This window comes from Charadrius vociferus, unplaced genomic scaffold (assembly GCF_000708025.1).
Source record: "Charadrius vociferus isolate BGI_N301 unplaced genomic scaffold, ASM70802v2 scaffold163, whole genome shotgun sequence".
Lineage (NCBI taxonomy): Eukaryota > Metazoa > Chordata > Aves > Charadriiformes > Charadriidae > Charadrius > Charadrius vociferus.
Window position 1 is genome coordinate 15,198,452 of NW_009648332.1, and position 23,370 is coordinate 15,221,821.

General features: G+C 35.3%; 2 protein-coding genes across 2 annotated transcripts in view; both read left to right on the top strand.

The window, feature by feature from the left end:
* CCDC18 (coiled-coil domain containing 18) overlaps positions 1 to 8,054 on the top strand; it is a 21,330-nt gene extending 13,276 nt beyond the window's left edge. The window contains exons 15-24 of the mRNA XM_009884897.1: positions 204 to 281; positions 1,704 to 1,820; positions 3,177 to 3,344; positions 3,808 to 3,950; positions 4,417 to 4,580; positions 5,455 to 5,534; positions 5,598 to 5,668; positions 6,245 to 6,344; positions 7,344 to 7,460; positions 7,914 to 8,054. Coding sequence (XP_009883199.1) covers positions 204 to 281; positions 1,704 to 1,820; positions 3,177 to 3,344; positions 3,808 to 3,950; positions 4,417 to 4,580; positions 5,455 to 5,534; positions 5,598 to 5,668; positions 6,245 to 6,344; positions 7,344 to 7,460; positions 7,914 to 8,054 — 1,179 coding nt within the window. The remainder of the gene's footprint in view (positions 1 to 203; positions 282 to 1,703; positions 1,821 to 3,176; positions 3,345 to 3,807; positions 3,951 to 4,416; positions 4,581 to 5,454; positions 5,535 to 5,597; positions 5,669 to 6,244; positions 6,345 to 7,343; positions 7,461 to 7,913) is intronic.
* Positions 8,055 to 14,059: 6,005 nt separating this feature from the next.
* RDH8 (retinol dehydrogenase 8 (all-trans)) lies at positions 14,060 to 21,134 on the top strand. Its single transcript, XM_009884899.1, has 6 exons — positions 14,060 to 14,156; positions 15,307 to 15,468; positions 16,716 to 16,895; positions 18,035 to 18,128; positions 19,827 to 20,010; positions 20,901 to 21,134. The coding sequence occupies exons 1-6, from the start codon at positions 14,060 to 14,062 to the stop codon at positions 21,132 to 21,134; spliced, it is 951 nt and encodes a 316-aa protein (XP_009883201.1).
* Positions 21,135 to 23,370: the final 2,236 nt, after the last annotated feature.

The window sequence follows — 23,370 nt, forward strand, 5'->3', positions numbered from 1 at the left end:
TGTAGAATATGAAGGGACACCTATCAGGAACCAAGCTCACTTCAGAGTATGATGTACACAAATACAGTATACAAGCAATGGTGCTTTAAATACACTGATCTATTTTTTTTTTCCCCTGATTTTTAGTATGAGTTTTTATTAGTTAAATTACTGTTACTATATTTACATTTTGTTCTCTTGAATAAAAATATGTGTACGAACAGGAAATGGAAAATCAAAATATCAAGAAAGATCAAGGATTGAAAGCGCTGAAAAGTCAGTTAACAGAAGAAACAATCAAAGTTAGTAAGCTCTTTGTAATTTTCAATTAATATTTTTCAAGTTTGCAGTAATGGTGTATTTCCTTTTATCCTGTATAGAAAATCTATAGTAAGGCTGCTTTAGAGAAATTTGTCTCAAGGAAATATTTCAGAAGTTGTTAACCTGAAGTCTTCCTTTTTTTTTTTTTTTTTAATTACAAGAAGTATGGTGAAACCTGCAGTAAGAGATTATGCAATGCATAATTGCTTTATAAAATTACTATAGTTACAAATAGGGCAGATTTGTACTTGTTGTACTCTTAAAGTAAAACATTGTCTAACAAAGATGTTACGTAGGTTTTTGCTCCAGATATGACATATTTTAGACATATGTGATATCATAATAATATTCATGTTTTTAGCCATTTATACCTCTTCCTGATAAATATTTTCCATGCAGCACTTGCAACAGTATTTTAATAAACTATTGCCATGTGGTGATTTACCACAGTCAGGTTTCAAACAGTATTAAATCTTCAGGATATCACTAGGAGAAGATACAGGGGACTTAGCTGGTAGCATGCTCTTTCTGAGCTTGTGTTGGACCAGTTTTCTATGCAAGTGGCTTTGTAGTACTTGGGATGTTTTCCAGAAATTTAAAATTAGGACCCATCGTCACTTTTCTTCAAAAAGCTCTTCATTCGGTTGGGGAGAGAGGTATACAATCCAATATGACTTAGAAAACTGGTAGCATTTAAAGCATTAGCTAATCCACAGCTAAATTCAGCACAATTCCCGTTGTTGAGAAAAGTCTTCCTAGCATTGAAACCAAACAGTTAGGAAAAGTTTAATTACTATGTCTTAAGACCTCTGGGGGTTTGTTCATTAAAGATATTTGTTAGAGGTTACTCAAATCCAAATTAATAGTAAAAGCTTAAATAGATTAACACTGTTGACATTGCTAAAAGCTTTTCCTTTCTCTCTTGGTAGAACTCAGGCACTGTCTCTCAGTGCAGAGAGGAAAAAAATGCTGTTTAGTAGCTTTCTAAAATGAATTGTATTAAGATCTGAATATTATTTTTGAAAAAGACTTGTCACAAATCACATGATGATCATTCCAATTTTTTTTATACAATTCTAGATGTAATAAAACATCGTGGCCTAATGACCTGGTATTGGGCAAGTGTTTGCTTTTTAATTCCAGCTACTGACAACTACTGGAATATCTTTTCTTAACTGATAGTCTCATCTGATTTAAACACAGTCTAAAGTATTTTAGTTTAATTTCACAAATAATTTTAATTTCTGAATACTATTGCATAATCTTCCATGCCTGTTTTAATAGTCTTTAGATAAAAATGTAGCTTTTCAGACATTTTGCACAAAGATGTGTTTTAACAATTTTTAGACTACTTATTAAAAACTATGCCATCTAATTTTAATTAATCTGTTACATTCAACTAGGTGAGACAACTTGAATCAGCACTAGATGTATGTAAGGAAGAAGTTGCACTGTATTTGAGTCAGTCACAAGAAAATAAGGAGATATTTGAAAATCAGCTCAAAAAAAAGTCTGAAGAGGTAACAGATTGTTTTAACAACTCTTCTGTATTGCAGAGAATGCTTGTTATGAATTATTTAATCTAAAAGCTTGTCTATGAAATAAGATACAAAACGCAGCAGTAACTGCGAATAGGAAGTAAGCTGGGAAAAGGCTGTACATTTTCTGAAGGTAAAGGGGAAAATCATAACTAGGAAACACTGGATAAGCTTAGGGAAAAGAAATACGAAGATAAATGAATTGTTGAGAGAAGTAACAAAATCAGAATTAAGTGAAAGAAAGCATTATCTTGGAAAAAAAAAAATGGAGCATGCCCTATTGCAGTATAAACTGAGGTGCATGTAATTGATTTGTGTTTCAAGTACCTTAATGGGGAAGAAGTCCTGGGCATAAGAATATTTTTACTTCAAGTTTTATCATACTTTCCTCTACTACATGAAACCAAGAAAGAACTAAGTTTAAATATTATTTTATGAATCTTTAGTTGTGCGGTTGACTAACCACATGAACTAATTCTCATAATAAGCTGTTCATGTCAGTGCTGCCCTGTGTGCTGAGAGATGGGCTTTAGTCAACCAGAGATTACTAGACCCTGTACAAGAGTAATTGGATGGAAATCTGTGGTCTGTCTTACGGATAAGCCTGTGATATTTACTGCTACTTTCTAAGCCCTAAAATCTGTTGTTATACTGCATGTGAAGAGACTGTATGCTGTGTGAAACTCAAGGGTAGCAAGTATGGCTTTGTAATTGTGACCAATGTTTTTATAAGTGACAGAATCACTACTTCCACTTTGGGGTGAGCAGTTAGTGGGTTTTTTTGGTTGTTTGTTTGGGTTTGGGTTTTTTTTTTAAGAACTCTTCCTTTTTTCAGAAAATTCTTGGCATTCAACACTGAGAAATCAGGCCATTCAACATGTCACAAGTTAGGCACTCGGAATTCCTGCTTTTTATTGGAATGACTATTGTCTTAGAGGCAGGAAGAAATTAAGGGGAGGACTGAAAAAATCTCAAGGGGAAAACAAGGACTTTCTGAGAAATAAAGTAAGAAGAGTGACAGAAAGAAAAGTAGTTCAGTAATTTAGACATGAAAAATCTTTGCTATATATGTTTTTAAAATATTGACCAGTTTAGGTATATTTAGAAAGCAAGAAGTCAAAAACCAGGGCTGGTAAGTTACTTCTTTCCTCACTTTATAAAGCACAACTCGGTGATGAGCTATGGGATGTTGCGTACTGTTGAAACTGTAATGCAACTACATTCCGAGACAGAAGTTTTATTGAATCATAGGTGTGATTCTGTGCTCATTAAGAATGAAGAGAATAGCTGATGCAAATTAAAATGTTTTATTGTAATGGAAAATAAATGTGTTTTCAGGTTCGTTATTTACAGAAAGAAATAAAAGTAAAAGATCAGAATATTCAGGACACAAGTGAACAAAATATTCTCCTACAACAAACTTTGCATCATCAGCAACAAATGTTACAGCAAGAAACTATTAGAAATGGAGAGCTAGAAGATAATCAAACTAAACTTGAAAAACAGGTATGGTACGGTGAGAAGTGTCTATGTAAAGACAGATAATTAAATGCTTTTATATATCTTTTTGTAATACCTTTAAAATCTGAACATTTCTTTGGTAACTGAGTTGATAGTTATTATACATATAGCTAAAATAGAGTTTAGTGGTTTGGTTTGTCTTAAGCCAGGTTCTGTGCTACTAGAAACTAGCTAGCATTAGAGTGGCTAAGTACTTGGAAAATCAAAGCCTAGACTGCACTTAAGGAAAGATGTATTGAAATTCAAAAAGTTGAATCTTGTTATGTTTACTAGAAACTATTTGTCTTTCAAATGTAATGGCGAAGTTCTAGTCAAATTATATAAAATTTTAGACTATAAAGAAAGCTGTTGTGTTAAAACTTGCTATGTGAGTTGCAAGACAAAGATGTGTATTTCTTTGGTATGTAATTTAAAAGTACCAACACTTTTTAAATACCATTTTAAATAGGTATCCAATTTGGAACAAGAGCTTCAGAAGCAGAAAGCATATGCAGAAGATGAGTTGAGAAAGGCAGAGGAGAAACTTCATCTAGCTGCTCAGGAAGCAGATTTAAACAGGCAGAAGGTGGATGAACTTAATAGTACAATCAGGTAGGTTTAGAATAACTGAGAGGTATATTCTGCAGATAAACATACCAATAAGAAAAGATTGTGATCTGAAATGGTATTCAGCTACATAGTCATACAATTCAGTCTCCATATGAGCATAGACTGGAAATCAGAAGGGAAGTCTTTAGCTAGCAGAGGCATGAGTTTCTGGAACAATCTTCCAACAGAATTAATGCGTGTCCCAGCAACCTATTTAGCCTTTAAGATGGCACTTCATAATGCAATTCAACTCATAAACATATCAAGTTGCATGTAATTCTAGATAGTAGATTCTAGAAGGGCTTGATAGTCCTAAAGAATATGGGGTTTATTGTGAAAAAAGCCTACTTAATATGACTTTTTTTAATTCTTATTTTATTCACAAATGCTTGTCTTGGAGCATGTAAGGACAGACATACGTCGCTTTTGTTATTACAAGGTTCATTTTGTTTTGGTTGCTTCTATTTAGACAAATTAAATTGGAGATGGATCAGTGCAAGAATGAACTTAGTAGTATGGAAAAAGAAGTAGTGCAATTAAAACGAGATGGTGAAGACAAAGCAATGCAGATAAATCAGTTCAGTATTACTTTGGAAGAAGCACGATCAGAGCTCAATGAAAAGGAAAATGAGGGTAATTTTGCTATTTTGTTTCTCAGACTTCCTTTCATCAGGCTCTTTATATGTATCTATCGGATTAGACGTCTTTCCTTTTTCCCCTATTGTTTTATAACCAAGTACATGAGAGTAAAAATATGATAATTTTGATGGAGGGGTTGTTTTTTTTCTTTTAAATGTGTTGGTGATTCCACAGTTTTTTAAAAGAAAGAGGGGGGAAAAAACCACCTAAATCCACCCCCCCCCAAAAAAAGACTTTTTAAAACAAACAAACAACAACAACAAACTTTCTTAACCGACCTTTGCAAATTCTCACTTTTGTGGGATGTACCTTTACCCCAGGTGAAATGAATAAGTAGTTTCCCCTGTAAATTGGTAATGCAGATTCTTAATGTGGCAATCAAACAGGGCACATAAGCTTAATAAAGGCATATGCTATTTACAAAAATTCAGCTCTTTTAAAATAAACAAAACCCTCAAGTGAGTCTATGGAAATAACAAACTTTCCAACCCCTTCTCCTCCATTTAATTTTACCATTCTTTTAAACAGGAGGTTTACTAGCCATTCTGCTTGCATTTTCCATAGCACTACATATTCAGTTACTATGTTGTTTCTGTATTTTCTCCTTGGCCAAATGTTTTTAGATAAATCCTTATATTTCAAGTCAATTATAGATTATGAGCTGAATAAAACCAGCAAAGACTTAAGTGACATGAAAAGGTGGTTGTATAACCTCGAAGTCACTGTTTTTCTAGATTTTGCTAGAAATAGTGATACTGACAATTGATTATGAAAAGTGCTAGTAGGCAGTGGTATTGCATAAAGACCCTGACTTACTGATGATTAAACATTCTGTGTTTTGTGGTGTGTGTGTGTGTGTGTAAAATAGTGAATGATTTAGAAGATAAGCTGCTTCAAAGTGAGACTTGCCACAGGGAAGCCTTACAGAAAACAGTAGAATTAGAATCTGCATTAGAGGATGTCCGTGGAGAATTAAAAATCACTTTAACACAGCTTCAGGAATTGCAAGAGGCATTACAGAAAGCACAGTCTTCTCTGGAGGAGAAGCACGTTGCTATCATGGATCTAACGACTGAGCTCAGGTAAGCTGGTATCTTTTCCATCATGAAAACTTAGTTGTGTTAGTTTTTCCTCAGTAATAGCAAGTAGTTTGGATGGTCTGTTTGTATCTTCTTAGCAGCTCTGTATAATTTTTAGGTGGTTTGTGGCTGTAAGATAACTTGATACAGTAGCTCCTCAGCTCACTTTTTATTTCTAAAAGTGGTGCTGAATTCTTTACTATGAATTCTGTTTTAAAATCTGCTAATATTATTTTCTGAATCCTGAAGTTGTGAAGTAATTGTAAGAGGAATCACTTTTTTTTTGATAGTGAAATTGTCCAGTTTCCTTTCTGACCATGAAGTAATGATACTTTCTTTTATACTATTCTTTCTCAATAATATGTTGTCCTGATAACCAATTAAATAACTTGAATAATGAAGTTATTGGGAAATTTCTACCTGGAATATAGTTAACAGAATTATCCTCTTTGGTTTTTTTGCAATCAATTAGTTGATTCACATTTTTAAGTAAGTAATAGATTTTATGATTTTCAAGCTGGATACTTGAACCTAAGCAATTGAATGTGCATTAAGCAATTAAACATAAGAGAATTTCAGGTATTGCAAGGGAGAACTTGAAGACAAAAAACAAGAACTCCTTGACATGGACCACGCATTAAAAGAAAGGAATTGGGAACTGAAACAAAGAGCAGCTCAGGTCAGATCAACTTAAGTATATTACTGATAATTATCCTGTTATGTAGTAGATAACTTATAAAATGTCCGCTAGGTTTAATTCCCTTTACACATCATTCCAAATTGTACTGTTAATAAAGCCACAGTGTTAACCTCAAAACCAGCTGTATGTTACTAAAGCCTTATGGTACGGGGAAAATCAGGTTGTGCTTCCCTAAGGGACCACCACCCTACTCTTGCTAGAACAGAAGCCTTGTGCAAACCTGTCCCATAATTCTTCCTTAGTGATAAAGTTGTTGTTGTCTTGATGTTTGACAAAACGAAAGAAAGTTCTACACTGAAGTGTGCTTGGAGATGATAAATTCCTTTCCTTGTTTGCTCTGGAGCACATTTGATTAGCTCTAAAGCAACCTCTAAATATGAAACAGTATCTTTGTTGTGAATAAATTTCTGTAGCTCACTTGAAATATTTTCCATCTTTTGTTCTGGCTTCAGGATTTGATGCCCATCATGGAAAAGCTATTATTCTGTTACTTATAATTAGCCTTCTAATAGCTACTTCCTGCAGGAGTTACCAGCCTTTGTATCCAAGAATATTTGAGTTGCAGAGAGAAGGAGGGGTATTGCCACAATATCCTGTGAGCTGCTCCAGGAATTCATCAAAGCAATAGGATTTATTTTTACTTTGGCAAAATTTGGGACTTTCTAACAAGAAGTATTAGTATACTAAGCTACTCATTACATTCCGTTTAAAATGAGAACTAGGTTTGTATTTTGTGTATCTGAGGACCAAACATTTGGACTTTTCCCCTTTTTTCCCCTTCTCTCTTTGTGTTTGGCCTGAACTTTTAAAATGAGATAGCTAGGGTGCATTTTTATATTGACTACTTGAGAGAATATTCTTCAGACTACAAAGGATTAGTTTCATTCCTTTTGCTGTAATATTTTGTGATGTTACTTCTTAAAATCTGCATACTAGTTCAAAATAAAATATTTCTGTTTCTTCCTTTTTTACCTCTAGATTACACAGTTGGATATGACAGTTCGTGAACATAGGGGAGAAATGGAACAACAAATAATTCAATTAGAGTGCAATTTAGAGAAGTCAGAGTTAGAAATTAAGGAATGCAATAAACAGGTAATTCTTGCTTAAATTTAAAAGCCAGTTTCCCTAACAAAGGGCAGCTAATTCTATGAGAAAATCTGGTCCTATGACACGATGCCTGGCCACGTTTAATCTAGAAGAATAAAACTGGTTCTTTATTGTGGGGAGAGGGAAGGGAGTACCTTAACAATATATCAGCAAAAATACTTACGTTTGTCAATTAAAACTAAAAATTTTGCAGGGAAATACCAGTATAAAAATGAAAATGTATTTTTTTTTTACTTGATGTGATATAGCTCCCAAACTGCTGTTTTAATAAAAGGAAAATGTTGACTAAAAATAAAATAAGGATTGGATAAGGAAATCCAAAGTCAGAGGTAATACTGATGGTATTTGTGAGTTTTGTTTGGGGTGGTTTTTGTTTTTTTTTAATTGTCCTGATTTCAGTAAAATGTCTGTTCTGATGTAATTGCATTTCCTGTTCAGATTGAGAGCTTGGAGAAGAGACTCCAGCATTCTAAAGATGAGCTTCGTGAAAAAGAGTTTGAATTGCTCCAGAGAGATCAAGAAATAAATCAGCTGAAGAAAAAAATTGAAAGAAAACAACAGAGCCTAGAAGGTCTCTGAAGAGGTAAAATATTCCTGGGATACACAACAAATTATCAATTTTTAATGCCATTATGGTAACTGTCTAGAAGGAACAATACGATGTCTCTTTAGAATAAATAATTACTTCTCCCCAGGTAATTGTATTCTATATCCTGTTGTTTGCTGAATCTTAATCCTCTAAAGTTAAACCAGTTGAATGATTTAAAAATTACAAATTTAGTAGCACACTTAATTGTCTGCTTTGTGGAGAAATTTGAATATTGATTGTCTTTAAGCTGATTTTCTGGCTATGGACATGGTCTTCCTTGAAATGAAACAATATGCTGTATGATGAGAGCGTCTTGTGACTTAAGTATCTATCTTGTGAAAATAAATGCATTAAAAGAGCACTGAGATCTAGCATGCTTATAGGAATGTGAAGAGAGATTTTTTTTTTTTTGGCGTAGTGAATAGGAGCATACAGAGAGAATAGAGAAGATAGCTAATTTTACTTTATGAATTGTACAAATCTTTGGTTTCAGGCATGAATCAGTCACTACAAGTACAAATGCAATCTGAGATAAACAGGTTTTCAGCAGAATTAAGTTCATTAAAAGATGCTCGACAGCTAGAGGTAAACGCCAAAACTGAAATGGCTCTTGCCGTTTTGATTATGCCACACTTGTGTGTTATTTCTTTCAACTAGGATAAGATATCAGAGAAGTCGTCTTACTGTGTAGTCACCAAAGGCATTTGATCTGTATTCTAGATCATGGAGGTTTGGCTGTGTCGCAGCTGAATTTCAAGGTTCTCTCCCTGTAAATTAAAGCCATGTCAGCTCTTCCATCTCAGTTTCTATTAAAGGTTATTTATGATAGTAGAGAACAGGACAGTACATGCTGCTACCTTTCACACATATCAATAACATATTTCCAACTTTTCCTAAGATTTTGAGGATGATTCCAAATGAAAGGAATAGCTAGCTAGCCCCTGTACAACTGCTGACTAGACCCTTGCTTTCCAGACAAATTGCCTTGTTATTCATTTTGCTAAGTAATACCATATAGGGGGAGGCCCAAGAATGAGGTAAGAAAAGCTTTGAAAATAGGCCTACTCCAGTCATGTTCCTTTAGAGACTTGGGATGAAGGAAATAAAATTTCAGGTTTATTTGCATCATAGTTAAGTAGATAAAACACTGGATTTTGGAAGCATTCAGCCTAAAATATGAAGTGTATTGTGGAGGAGTTCTGGCTCTGCTTAGAATGTTGATACGGTTGCTTCTTTGTTTAAAAACTCTGTGTGTGTGTGTGTGTATATATATATGTATATATCATGTAAGAAAAGACTTTCTCCATTGGTAACACATTGCAGACTGACTGACCAATCTTCCACAGGAACTTTTTGTCCTAGTTCTAAAATCTCAATTACTAAATCTGTCTGGGGAAAAGGAGCAGTGTGTGTGTGTCTGTCTGTCTAATTCTTTTTCCCCTCAATATACTACCTTCCTTGTGGATGACAGGAAATATGTTAGTTCAGGGAAGGAATTGTTAGCTAGAGTTGATTTCTGTCCTGGTCTACTCTGCCCTTTTGGGTCTCATGAAATAACCAGGTCACAGATTTTTCAGTTGAGTCATTCCATCTCAGCTTTAATCTGCAGTGAAGATCTTCTAACAATACAGCACTCTGCTACCTTTAGAAGTTGTAAGTATTCCAAATGAAGGAACTGGAAACATCTTACTGAACATTCAGAATGTCTTTTTCATTTTTCCGGGAAATTGAACTAATTTTTGTAATTTAAAAACAAACAAACCCAAACCCCAGGTTTGACGTATAGCAAAGTGGCAGTTCCTTACTGAAATGAGAAATAAAATTGTGTTAAAAATGGTAAGTGAAGTAAGAAAAAATTAGAGCTTACAAAGATTGATTTTAAAAAAGCAATTTTTACCTTTTTGTAAAAGTATACATAGTAAAAATAAATAAATTAGAAGTTATTGTAATATTTCATTTGTTAGCTGTAACCTTATTATGTGCTACTTATAGATGTCTGTGTACTCTGTAGCATTCCTCATAAAGAATACGCGTCTAGCTAAACATGAATAGATACAACATAATTACTTTTATATTTATAATTAGCAGGAGCCATAGTATTATGGGATGTTATGAAATATTGTGCCACAGTACTGGATAACATAAACATAGCTGCGGTGGATGATATACTAGAAGAGACCATTTTGATCACCTATATACTCCTGTTTGGTTTTTTTCTGCAAATGAATTGTCAAATACTTAGGTCCAGCATGTAAGCCTGTCTTTTAACAGAGGAAGGGGGGGCTAACCCTCTAGAAATGAAGAAAAAAAAAAAACCCAAACAAACCCCAGTGCCAAACATACTGTATTTTGGCTGCATTTATTTCTGTATATTGTAGAAAATCTAGAAAACTTACATTAACGTTAATTAGATTTTCCTCACTTTGTATTCATAAAAATCGTAGACTTTTTTCCTCTTGATACTTGATACATTTGATGCTGTTGATAAGGTTTTTGTAAACACTTCCTGAATTGTTAGAAACGTAAGTTGTTAGGAACTTAAACACAATAACGTGGTTCACGTGAAACCTTAAGCCTTACACAGAGGAGTTATTTCAAAAGACAGCACTCCTTTAAACTGAACAAAATTTTTACAGGGATTTGTATATGAAGATTTCTTCTCAAAATATTCTGCATAATATTTTCCTACTTATCTGCTAGAACTTAATATATGTTGAAAAATTTGTAAATTATGTTCATTTTGAAAGCAAATGCACTTCAATTACAAGAATAAAGAAGAAGAAAGCATTAATTGCTTCAGTCTAGGCAGCAGAACTTGAGAAGGAAGCCATGGGCTTGAGACCTGCAGCTAGTTTTCTTGAATTTTTAAGATAAATCTTAATAATGAAAAGTAACATATTAGTACAAATGGATTTAGATAGCGTAAATCATGTGCAGAAGTTTAAAGGAAGGTTCTGATCACCGATATTTTGTTTCAGGGGCAAGAATTGTGAAGAAAGGAATGTTGCTTACTGGACAAGCAGCAACCCAGGAATGCTGTTGCTGGCATCATAATCGTGCATTCGAAGAGGAAATTTTAACATTATATTTGTAAACAATGAATGTGGTTATTTCTACTGACACAAATGACAACCTTTTATTTTTCCAACTGTTTTTGAGATTATTGCCTTGATATAATAACATCTTTATTTTTGAGAAATAAATTTTATTTTTTAAGTATCTTGGGTTGCAGGAATCAATTTCCGCTGTCATTTTTTTTCCAAGGATTTTAAACTGTGTACTTGTGTTTCACATCTAACTTCTAATTAAGAGCACAATGGTATTACCTTATTAACAATTTTTGTTTGGGAATACTTTAATTTTTTTTGTACACATACAATGTTGCAGACACAATATCTTATTAAAACTGACCTGCTGGTAAGTTGTTTTAGGATACCGATTTGATCGTAGACATGAGCAAAACCTGCTTGCTTTACTCCCAGCAGTATCTCTCCCGTGCAAAGGGGTGTGGGACAGGGCCATAGAACTTGAACATTTTTCCCAGAAAAAATAATATTTTTTTTCCAAACCAAAATCCGTACAAAAATTTCCATTGATTAAAATGGCATAATAACTATGCATTCTAAAATATATTTATTTACAGTTTTCCAAAAGTACTACACAACTTAGCTAATACAAATGGCTAGCGGCCCCTATTTCTAACAATTTTGTGTTTACATAAGTGTCAGAAACTGCAAATATGGTTAGAAGAGGCCTAAATCTGAGTCTGATTAATGCAAACATGATTTACGTGCGTTACATGTGATTCATCCTTCAGAAAATCAAGTTGATAAAGCTACTTGACATAAAGCAGAGGAACAGAATGCAATTACATATTAGGACCCAGTAAAGTGGTTTTTGTATTAGTTTTTTTGGCCAAGATACACTTCTATCTGTTGTATTTCAGCAACTCTGCAGGTGGAAGTGTGTTAAATTCCTTTCACTGTGTATGCAAACATGTTCCACAAATGCAACCATTCTACTTTAAGTGGTTACACAAAACTGGGCACAAGTTTTGCTACCATTGTCAAGGTCAAGATACACTCATCTACAGTATTTCAGCAGTTTCAGATTATTTATTTTGCTATTATGAAAATTATGATGTAGCAAAAAAAAAAGTGTTCACTTATGGAAATAAATATTTTGTATGTTTTTAAATCAAGTTATTTGTTTCTCTGTGTAATAGTAAATGAAAAATATTAGAATTAGGTTGACTAGTGTAATAACTGAAAAATACTAAACTACTTTAATTTTTACCCTCTCTTTAGGCAGATCAGTTTGCCTTCAGGCTAGAAATCTATGTATCAAATTTCAGGCAGATTTTTTTTTTTTTTTTTAAGCAAAGGAACATGTAAGCCCTTCAAACAAGGATTTCAAGTGGAAAATATGACCAATCTGTAATTACAGTTGCATCATAACACTAGTGGAATTCCACTAACGTAGTGTTGCATAAAGCCTCTCTTGCTCCTCCTACATGCACTAAATATAAATGTGCATGAGCAGCAAAAGCAATTTGCCTAATATCTGAATCAGCTAAATAGCATTTGCACTAAAATTGTGTATCTGGATACTAACTTCTCTAGTAAAAATGTGGGTCAAACCTTATAAATAAGTAGAATGATAATTAAATTTTCATATTAACTTCAGATGCTGTCTTGCTATTTTGTTGCTAGCCTGAGAAGTTAATGATTCCACTTATACTGTGAATTTATTTGTTTTGGAAAAGAGGGACTCTTCCCCCCCTAATATTATAATTTCAGTTAAGTGTGTCTGTAGAGTCCTACTTTTCTTGAGTTACTAACTAATTTACATCTATGCAAATCCTGGAACACTAAGTTCATTCTTCTGAACTGCATTGCATTAACATGGGGTTATTGAATCTTGGAAAACATTTTTCTATGTATAATGGCATTGAAATTAGCTGAATACTGTTCAGAAGGCTAATTGCTTATTAATTCTTTTTCTGTCACTCAGCATGGGTTACAAATTTCACAAGAGACTGATTTTCTTTCTGAATGTAGTATGCCTACAGTTACTGTATGTTGAACATGAACTGCACCAAATTGCCAGACAAAATGTCCCCATGTTTAATTCAGAGTTTGTATGCAAAGTTGGTGGAATATTTTTCCAAAACTAAAACGGAGTCAGGCATCGTGCTAGTTCTTACTTATTTTTTTATTTTTATTTTCAACTTTCAATTGGTGAATAGAAAGTGTTCAAAGAGATTTCAGTGTTAGCAAGGATGTACTGAGCTGGTCTGTTCAATGTCTTCCTGGTTGCCCTCCCCTGCCAGCATACTTGATTACTTTCTCTGTTCTTGGTTGGGAACAGTGCCAAAAAGAAATGTGAGGAATCTGTCTAAACAACTTGACTCTTTCCAAATCCACATCCCATTTTTCAATTTCAATTTTCTCTAAAGCCTATTAGGACTCTTGTAATTCTAAGGCATCAGGGAAGAAATCCATCTGTCATTCTGTTGCAAAAGAATGAGGAGAGTGCTGTTAAGTGTAGGAAGTCTGAACACCTTTGGCAGTGGGATCCCATTTTGGGTACAGTTCACTTTCCATAGACATGAGTGGAGGAATTACAAACAGTCTGTAGTGTCAACTGTGGCAAGGCTTTTCTTGCCAGTAGTATGCAAACTGATTATTCCACTATTAAAAAAAAAAATCTCTGTAGCTTTCGAATGTCTCATTTTAAAGAATAATCAAAGTTTGTATTAAATATAGTCCATGTTGATAATGCAGATTATAAGCTCATGCAGGAGCATCTGCTTCTGTTTTTGTCTAGTTGGAGATTATCCCTTAATCGTGCAGGGTCCAGGTGTGCATTTTCAGATTTGTTGACTCAGGAAAGCTGGAGATAGCATTAAAGGCCAATGACATTATACTGTAGCTACATTTAGGTTGCTGCTCCTTTGAACAAGAACTCTTGCGTGAACCACCCAGTGAAAAGAATGGCGAGAAGAAATGTCCTCATTACGGGCTGCTCCTCAGGGATTGGACTGGCCTTAGCTGTAAAAATGGCAAAAGATGAACAGAAAAGATTTAAAGGTAACGATATATCTGTTACTTACCTTTATAAAAAGATATTCTTCAAGACAGTACTATTTTTTTTTTCCTCTGTGATTTAACAGGTGATTGTATTCAGTTTGGCGACTTGTTTCTTTTTAGTTTCCTTCCTCCCACTGTCATGAAAATACAGTACAGTGAAAATATACTACTTTTTGTAAGGAGATGATATTTCTGTACCTGTATTGAAGCTGAACAGCTACTTGAACTGAATAGTTTACCAAAAAAAAAAAAAAAGAGACAGTAGTATGAAAACAAATAGCTGAAAACGTCTGCAGTAGGCTACCTTTGATATACATTCACAGTTGTAGTTAGCTTCAGCTCTGGCTACTAAAATCTTTGTTGAATGAAATGTACATGCCCAATTGAGGACCAAAGAAATTAACAGTTCTTTAATTTGCTATCTTTTCCTTCAGGCATGTTTCATTATGCCAACACTGTGTAGGCACAAGAGGGTAAACAAAAGGGCTGGGATTTGTCTTTCTGCTGCAAAATGGGACATTTGCTATGATTGAAAATGGATGGCAAGGCAAATACAGTAACCTGTAGTAATTCAGTTTTTCACAATTTCTCTCACAGTATTTTACTGCTAACCGACTGGATGCAGATTCATAGTTTTCCGTGTAATTAGGCTACAATAATGATAAAACTAATTTCTATTTTGAGAAGTAGCTTGCAAAAATAGACATTTTTGCAAACCTAAGGAAGCATCTGTCTTCCACTTTGTAATAAAATTATGGTTGTTCTGCTAAGCATGTTGACGGTGATTTAAAAAAAAAAAAAAATCTGGAATCCAAAACTAGGTTTTAGGTACCTAAAAATAATTCAATGGCATAACTTTACCCATTATTTAAAGTTTTGGTGATAATATTATCTTCATACGCTGCATATTCTTCATGTGCATGGCAGTTTAATTCTCCTTTTGAATTTCTTGAAGATTTCAGAACCAGACTCTGGGAAATCAGTGGCAATATACATTGAAAACAGATTCCTTCTACTTTAAGTTTTTATCTGGGTTCTGTTACTGATATTTAAGATATGGATGTAAAAGCAATATTCTTTAATACTTCTCAGTAAGATTGCCACAGGTAAAGTTTTATTTCTGGTAACTGTTGGTTCTGGTGTGTTGCAGTGTATGCCACAATGCGGAATCTGGCCAAGAAAGAGCCACTCGAGGAAGCTGCAGGTCGCAGGCTGGGCAAAACCCTCGAAATTAAACAACTGGATGTCTGTGATGAACAGTCTATTAAAACTTGTGTGAACAGTATCCCTGACAGAAGGATTGATGTCCTAGGCAAGTACAGGATGTGTATGCTATGAAAAGATACCAGTTTTCTATTTAACGTTCTTCTCAAATACCCTGGAGAAGTTTCATCAGTGTATTGTAAAAGGATCAAAGTAATAATAATTATTATTGTGTATTCTATTCAAGATTCTTAAGGCTTCATGCAGACATGAGTGGATTAAATCTCACCAGGCTCCTATGAAGTAGGGAAGCTTGTTTACACTGTTTACAAAGGAGAAGCTTGATCATAGAGAAGTGTCTTGGATAAGACGATACAGTTTTCAGTAAATGTGAGAAGCGAACTTTTGCCTAAATTGGCATCTTCATGTACAAGACTTTCTGCCCTATTGATGAAGCATAGCCCTATTTACAATGAAGGCAACAGCTCTCTGTACTAAGAAAGCAACAGCATTTGGGAATTAGCAAGTAAAAGAACAAATGCAAAGAAAGTAAGGGTACTTTCATTTTGTATCAAGAATTGTAATTGTATAAATCATTCAACAATAAGTGTTTTCTTATTTTTTTGCTAAAAATAAATACTAATATATTAGTAAGATGGAAATTGCTTACACCATCGACTATTAAATCTTCTCTAATAGAAAATTATGGACCTGCCTTAATTTTGAGTAATTATTAAAGCACTACTTAACAAGCTTCTTCTGCAAACTGTATTATTAATTTGATGTACTAGTTGTAGTGCAGAATGCCAGTTCTATGAATCACTCCCTACTTATAAATATCCAGGAGGCAAATAAAAATCAATGGAAGCGTGTGTTTTGATTTGCTTTTTTTTCCTTGAAGATATGAATGTTAAAAAATAAAACAAAAAGCAGACCAAAATATGGCCTGGTCTATGACCTTTTAGAATAAATTGAAGCCTTCTGTTCATTCCTGTGGGTATTGACGGTAGCCTCTAATTCTTAATACTGAATTATGAACAAATATAGATCATACTTGGGTCATTTTCCTGTAATCTTTTTATAATTTAAAGAAAAATGACTAATCAGAAATAAACTAGTTAAAATGCAAAATATCAGATTACTTAAATTGGATTAAAAGCATAATTAAAAACAAAAAAACATGGCTATTTCAAGTGTATTTGCAAAGCTTTAGTGACAGAATAACATCTTTTAATCCTTTCTTTAAGGATTATTTAAGGATCATTTAATCCTTAATCCTCATTTTACTTTCAAGTAACGATTACAAGTAAATGTTTATGGGCATTATTCCTTACTATTGTCTTCCATTTTGTGCAGTTAGCAATGCTGGAATGGGGCTCATTGGACCTATTGAATGTCAGACCATAGATGAAATGAAAACTGTGATGGATACCAACTTCTTTGGACTGGTTCGACTCCTGAAGGAGATTTTGCCTGACATGAAGAGGAGAAAGAGCGGGCACATAGTTATAATAAGCAGTGTTATGGGAATACAAGGCAAAGTTGTTTTTTTTTTTGGTTTTGTTTGTTTGAACTAAGAGCTCAGTATTCAAAATCTAAAGCTTACATCTTTTCATCTGGGGAAAAAAAAAAAAAGTAGGAGCTAGCATATCTAACTATTGTGCTTTGCAATGCTGAAGTTCCAACTATAAAAAGCACAGCACTTAAACCTGATGTTTGGTAGTTTGTTTGTAGTTTGTTTGTAGTTTGTAGCATCTAGGTAGTTTGTTACTACACGACTACTCTCAAGACATTTTAACAACAAAACCTGCAGAGTACATTTTTTTAGGGTTTTAATTCCAACTCTAATTATTTTTATTTATTTAAAAAAAAATTATTCTATTTTTATTATCTGGAAACCAGAGCTTTGTAGAATTACTTTCTCTTCCCTATTGGAAAAGATAATGGGGATGGACAAACAGGCTTACTATGCTCTGTACAATAATAACAGAATAAAATCCAATCATGTCCTGGACAACTGTACCACCTTTTTTTAAAGTTTCTCCTCTCATAAAACTCCACAGAGTCTAATTTTAGCAACAGATAATGATGCTCCTACTCCTGTGTTCCATCTGGTCTAGCTGTATTTTTTTCAATTATTCCAACAGTGGTGTTGATCTTACCTGGATTATTCTGGTGAGCAAAGGTCCTGAGTCAAACTGCAAGAGTTGTTACTGTTAAATACAATACTTACCATCCACCTAAATGGATCAATGTAGTGCTTTTTCTAAATCACTCAGATGCAAGCTGTATCCCTTGCATAATCATATCTCCTGTATTGCACTCAGCTTCTGTATTCATCTATAGCCTATTGAAGTCTTGCTGATGAATAATGCAGATGGTATTGTATGTACAGGCACTTTCATATCTTAGACTACAAAACATTTAATATCATCCAAAGAGATCACAGTATCAGCTAGAAGGAGGGAAAGCATTAGTCGAGCATCCTTTCCTAGAATGAACAAATTTGAGAACAAATGCAAAAAATCAGTATTTAGATTCAGTATACACAAGGATTTTTCTACTGGTTTCCCAGCAAGACTAGAAATTTTTGGAAAATACAAGAGTTTTAAAAACAAAACTATTAGTATGTTGTATACAATCACATTCTCAGGATGTTTTGTTTGTACCATCAGGTATCTTATTTAATGATGTTTATGCTGCATCTAAGTTTGCTGTGGAAGGATTCTGCGAAAGTTTAGCCATACAAGCACTCAAGTTCAAACTGCAGTAAGTATTGATCCACTGGTGTAAACAGTATTTTAGATAGTTTTAACTATATTCAGAGCTAGCAAACACATTTTTAAAGCTTGCTGCTATCTAGGAGAAACAGATTGAGGAACCCATGGAAATCTTACATTACAAAAAGCATAGAAATGTCCACATTCTTCACAATACATAAGCAAATAAAAATTATAGACACTAAAATAAACATGTTCTCTTGAACAGTTAAAGGCTGTTTAGCTTTGGATAAAATACAATTTATGTAACACTTCTGAAAACAGATTTTTGCATACAGTATCATAGGAGTAAAATTATACTATCAATCTGTAATATTTTCCTTTTGAAAGGATAACAAACAACTTAGGTAGTTCACAGATGAAAAAGGTCAAGGGCTCGTCATAGACTGCAAGTGGAAATCCATCAGAATGGAACATAGGGCGAGATACCTATAATGATGGGAGGTGGGAGGAAAGTGAGAAGAATGTGGTGTACGGCTTCTTAATGTTTAAGACTGTATTTAAGTATTTAATAGTCCTGTTCATTGACTGTGGGACTTCGGGGGTTGATTGTCACATGTATATTCACATTCATCTAATTCTGTTCTTATTCTTTGTGTGAAGTCCAACAATTGTTAAATATCCATTGCATCTCTGTGTGCCTAAACATTTAGCCCTTGTGCTGTGGGAGAAGAGACAGCTGCTATCATGGGATTTCAGAGACAAAGCAGGATCCAAACTGTGATTCTGCATACTGCTCTGAAAAGTTTGGAGGGATTTAAAATATTGTAATAATACACAGGCTATACAAGAAATCATAGTAAAATTTCAAGACTATGAGATCCAATAAAAAGGAAGTTGAAAAAAGAAAGTAGAATGGGAAAAGTTCAAGGGCTAGTGCGAAGAGTGATACAAGAGAAAAGGCTTTAATTGCAGCGGGAGCTGGAATTCTGCCGTCAAAGTCAATAGCTTGGTTTAGTTCTAAAGAAAAGCCTGATCAGAACTCAACTCTAGAAAAAGGTCCTATCCCAAAGAGTGTTTTGATAGACATAGTGGCTGGGAGTAATTACTGCCCGAGAAAAGAACTGGGCAAGAACCGTATTTCAGCGATTTGCTGTAATACACTATCAAGCAAAATAAAATTTTCCAGATTTGGCAGCAGCCAAAATTTGTCCACCCACAGCAAAATTGTCTATATTGTATTTTGTTATGATATTGTGGAGCAATCTGGAATTATGTAACACTGACAGATTGACATAGAAAATCCACGTTTTGGTAATTCCCCCCTCTATTTCAGCTACTTCTAGTATTATCATGGGAAAGCTGTAACAAAGAAATCTATGTAGGATTTTGTCCAGAAAGTAATTAATTTTATCATCCTTTAATTATTTTTCGTAATATTTGGTAAGCTCTTGTGGATAAATTCCCTAGCTGTGAGACAGCAGGAAACAACTGTGCTTACTTCTGCCATGAATTAAGTTATAGCACTTCCCTGGAATTTAGGCTACGCAGATTTCTATGATATGTGGATGGGCACAAGCATGAGAGCAATAATGTGGTACGGATTGCCTTTAGAGAATGTACTGTGTAATATTGCTAGCTACCACGTACTGGTAGTGCAACTCTTCGATATTCTTTTTGAGAAGGATAGAGGTGTATTTCCCATGGAGGACAGTTAATAACCAGTGTATCTTTGCTTTTTGAACAGGTTAAGTTTGATTGAACCAGGCCCAGTGGTTACAGAGTTTGAAAGAAAAGTGTTTGAAGATGGAATGAAAATGGATCTTTCAGCTGCAGATGAGGAAACAGCTGAGATGTTTACTAATATTTACCTTAAAAATTACAAACAAATTTTCCAGAGCCTGGGACAAAGTGCTGAAGAAGTTGCAGAGGTAACTCATCAACAATTCTCCATCTTCTTTTTTCTTGAATTTTTTTTCTTTGTAATTTACAAATGCCTGGTTGGTTGGTGTTTTTTTTTTTTTTTGATAGAAGCATTAGATTTGATTAAGTGTAATTTCCACAATTTAAAATTACTTTTAAAAACCCAAGAGAATCTCAAGAGTTTTAAACAAAACCCTTTATAGTATTAAAAGAATGTTCATTTTGAAGTATTGAAGACAGCTGTGAATTGTAATTTAAATGCTACTGAGGTATTAGATGCACTTATACATCATCTGGTGAAGTCTGGACATTCTGCAGTGTTACCATACATCTACACAGGGTTCCCACCATTGTTTACAGCTTCTCTCCTTTCCATCTCACTAGTAATCCCACCGCTAATGCGAGTTCACTCTGCTATCCCAAACCACCAAGGCACAAAAGAAGATACATGGACGTAGTTTCTGGTGTTTGGGGCTTCCTGCAGGAAGACAAGTTTAGGCAAGCTGTGGAAGGGGACAATGATTTCAGGTGCTTGCTGCTAAGGAATAGCTTCAGTGTCAACTGAAGGTTCCCAGATCTTGCTGTAAAGTGCACTGTTCCGATCCTTTCCCAGTGAACTGTAAAAGAAAGGATTTACCTATTGTGGGCATATAGGCATAATTTTGGAGGACTATTCAGGATACTGAGGTGTAAGATGCTAGATGTATAGATAAACAGAAATAGCACTAAGAATAAATAAGAAGTAATTCTGTGGCCTTAAAAATATTTCAAGAAAAAATTCTAATGAAATTCTAATAAAATGACATAAAGGTTTTACATTATTCTAGCACTTCTACTTTTCCTCTGGTTAACAGAAAACTAAAGGTTCTTTAACAATTCTGTTTCTCATTCTTGACAGCATACAGTAAAGATAATTCTTGCAGAAAATCCACCATTTCGCCATCAGACCAACACCTTGTATACTCCGATGACAACCCTGAAATACGCAGATCCAAATGGAGATCTACCCATTGATATATTCTACAAAATGGTTTTTCATCATGACAAAATCTTCAGTGCAAGTCTTAACTTTATCAAATTACTAAGGTGGAGAAGTAGAAAGAGCTTTGACCTGGGAAAACCCTCACAATAAGTATGAGATTATATAGAGCAAATTGGAATTACTTGTAGCTACTGAAAATGCAGTATGTTGTTATTCAAATGCCTTTGCTCTGTAATTGTGAAAAGGCATTCAAGGTGTTTATTTAAGCTTAGCTAAGATATTCAGCTTGATGCGTTTATCTTGAACTTTACAGTTTGCAGAACCTTGAAATTAAAATCCTCTAACTATAGGTTTGTTCTGTTTAGTGTTTGCTTTTTAGAGAGGTCTGTTTTCATGGGAACATAAACATTGACTGATACTTGCATACTCAATATTAACCCGATCCCCTTCAAGTATTAGAATATAATACACACAGAGATGTGTACCGTATGTAAATTATTTAGATTCTTAATATTATAAAAATATTTTATCTTTTTACTTCCTATAATATAATAGAATTAGTATAGTAATCCCTCAATGACAATAGCATTCTAATTTTCACAAATCAGGTCTATTTACCAGTAACATAAGAGAAAGTCTCATCAATCTTAAAATGTCACAAGTAAAGTATTTTTTGTTCATATATATGTTATAATATTCTGAATGCTTCCTTTATATGCAATGGTTACTGGCATATTACACATAGTGAACAATAAAACGTTTTTTAAAAGCATCTCAAAATAAAATATCTTCTTACTGTCTGGGTACTATTTTTTGCAAAAGTAACAAAATATTATCAGTAAGAATAATATTAATAATTAAATAATAGATTAACTTAAATCCATTAAACGCCTTCAATGCCTTGAGTGGCTGAAGCTGAGCCACAGGCTCTCCTGTTCCAAGCCGTCCTAGTAAGTAGTTATTAAACCAAAATTCTAGCATGAGGAAAAGGTGTTTTCCCTCTCTTTCTCACCCTAGTCCTACAAGTCAGCCGAGGCTAAGCTGGGGGCCTGGGTTTGAATGCTGTTCCTGCATGGCATTCTTGTTCTCTGATCTCCAGCCTTGCCTTGGTGCTGCCCTGGGCTGAGACAAAGGCTCAGTGCCCCTCAGGCCTCTGGCCTGCAGCTTCTCAGCATGTTCCAGCAGCAGTCCTAGTTTCACTGGGAGAGCCCGGCTGGAGCTCACTGGCGATACAGGAACTGGCTTTCTCTTTCCTTCAGTACTTTCTCACTAAGCCTAAATTTAACTTCGTGCTGGGACTTGCAGTGGCCCTGCCCTGCCCTGCCTCTCCCCAAAGGCAAGCTCGGAGGAGCCATGCAGCAGCCCCTGCGTAGGCAGCTCCTGCAGATATCACGCACTTCAGGTAACCCTGGGCTTGCTTTGCAGTCCTGAGCCTTTGGTGGAGCCCAAGGTGGGGGGTTGTGCAGGGGCCTCCCTCGGACTGTTTGGGAAAGTAAGCATGTTTACAATCCTTTTTGTTAAGTGACCTGCACCTGAGGTGTTGGAAAACACATATATCACATTAATCGTTGTTTAGTCTTGTGTGCTCAACAAGTAGAATATATGCATTTAGACATAGGGCTGTGATGGACTTAGAGGCACCTTATTGAACATGCCTGAGATTCCTGCCTTGCTGTTGGAAAAGATCAAAGCACAGTGGAAAACTACGTGTGCTTGAACCCCCAAAATACAAGCAGTAACAGTGGGTTCAAACACATTCTCTCGCACTAATGATGACCCCCTCTAGCAAGGGCTGAGCTCCACGGTGCCTGCACTCCTGCTTGCATGCCTCTGCTCCAGTGCTGCTTCAGAGACCCCCGGTTTGTGAGGTACCGAGATTACATTTTCTCTTTCCATTTCATCCATGGTTTGTGGTTGTTCCTGCGTCCTGCTTGTGTTGGCTCACACAGACCACAGGCAGGGGAGTGCTTGGACAGCGCCCACAGCAGCCCTTCTGCACAGCTGGATGCCTCATTTATGTTCCACTTGTAACTCAGACCTCCTTCTCCGAAGTATCAGGCTGGTGTCTGCACCCCAATATCAGGGTGCAGATGGGGCAGAGGTGGGAACAGCAGCTGGGCTGCAAATGGGAAGGCAAGAATTAAATGAACAGCAGAGCCCTGCCGCGGCTTAAGGCAGCATGGCCACTCGCCCCTCTGCACCCCGGGGTGCAGCCAGAGACCCCGTTGCGGTCGGCTGATGGTCAGTATTCAGCGCAGGGTTACGGCTCGGGCAGAGACGCCGAAAGAAGCGCAGGGCCTGTCAGCGCCGAGGGCTGCAGCTGGAGCGTCCCCCTTCCTCTCAGTATGGCTCAGGGGCGGGCGCCCCCGGCCCGCCGGCCCGGGCC

Excerpts from the sequence above, each read along its gene's own strand:
- RDH8 (XM_009884899.1), top strand. The coding sequence starts at position 14,060 with ATGGCGAGAAGAAATGTCCTCATTACGGGCTGCTCCTCAGGGATTGGA. Across the intron at positions 15,469-16,715 it reads CAGAAGGATTGATGTCCTAG|TTAGCAATGCTGGAATGGGG; the intron begins GCAAGTACAGGA and ends CATTTTGTGCAG. Across the intron at positions 16,896-18,034 it reads CAGTGTTATGGGAATACAAG|GTATCTTATTTAATGATGTT; the intron begins GCAAAGTTGTTT and ends TTGTACCATCAG.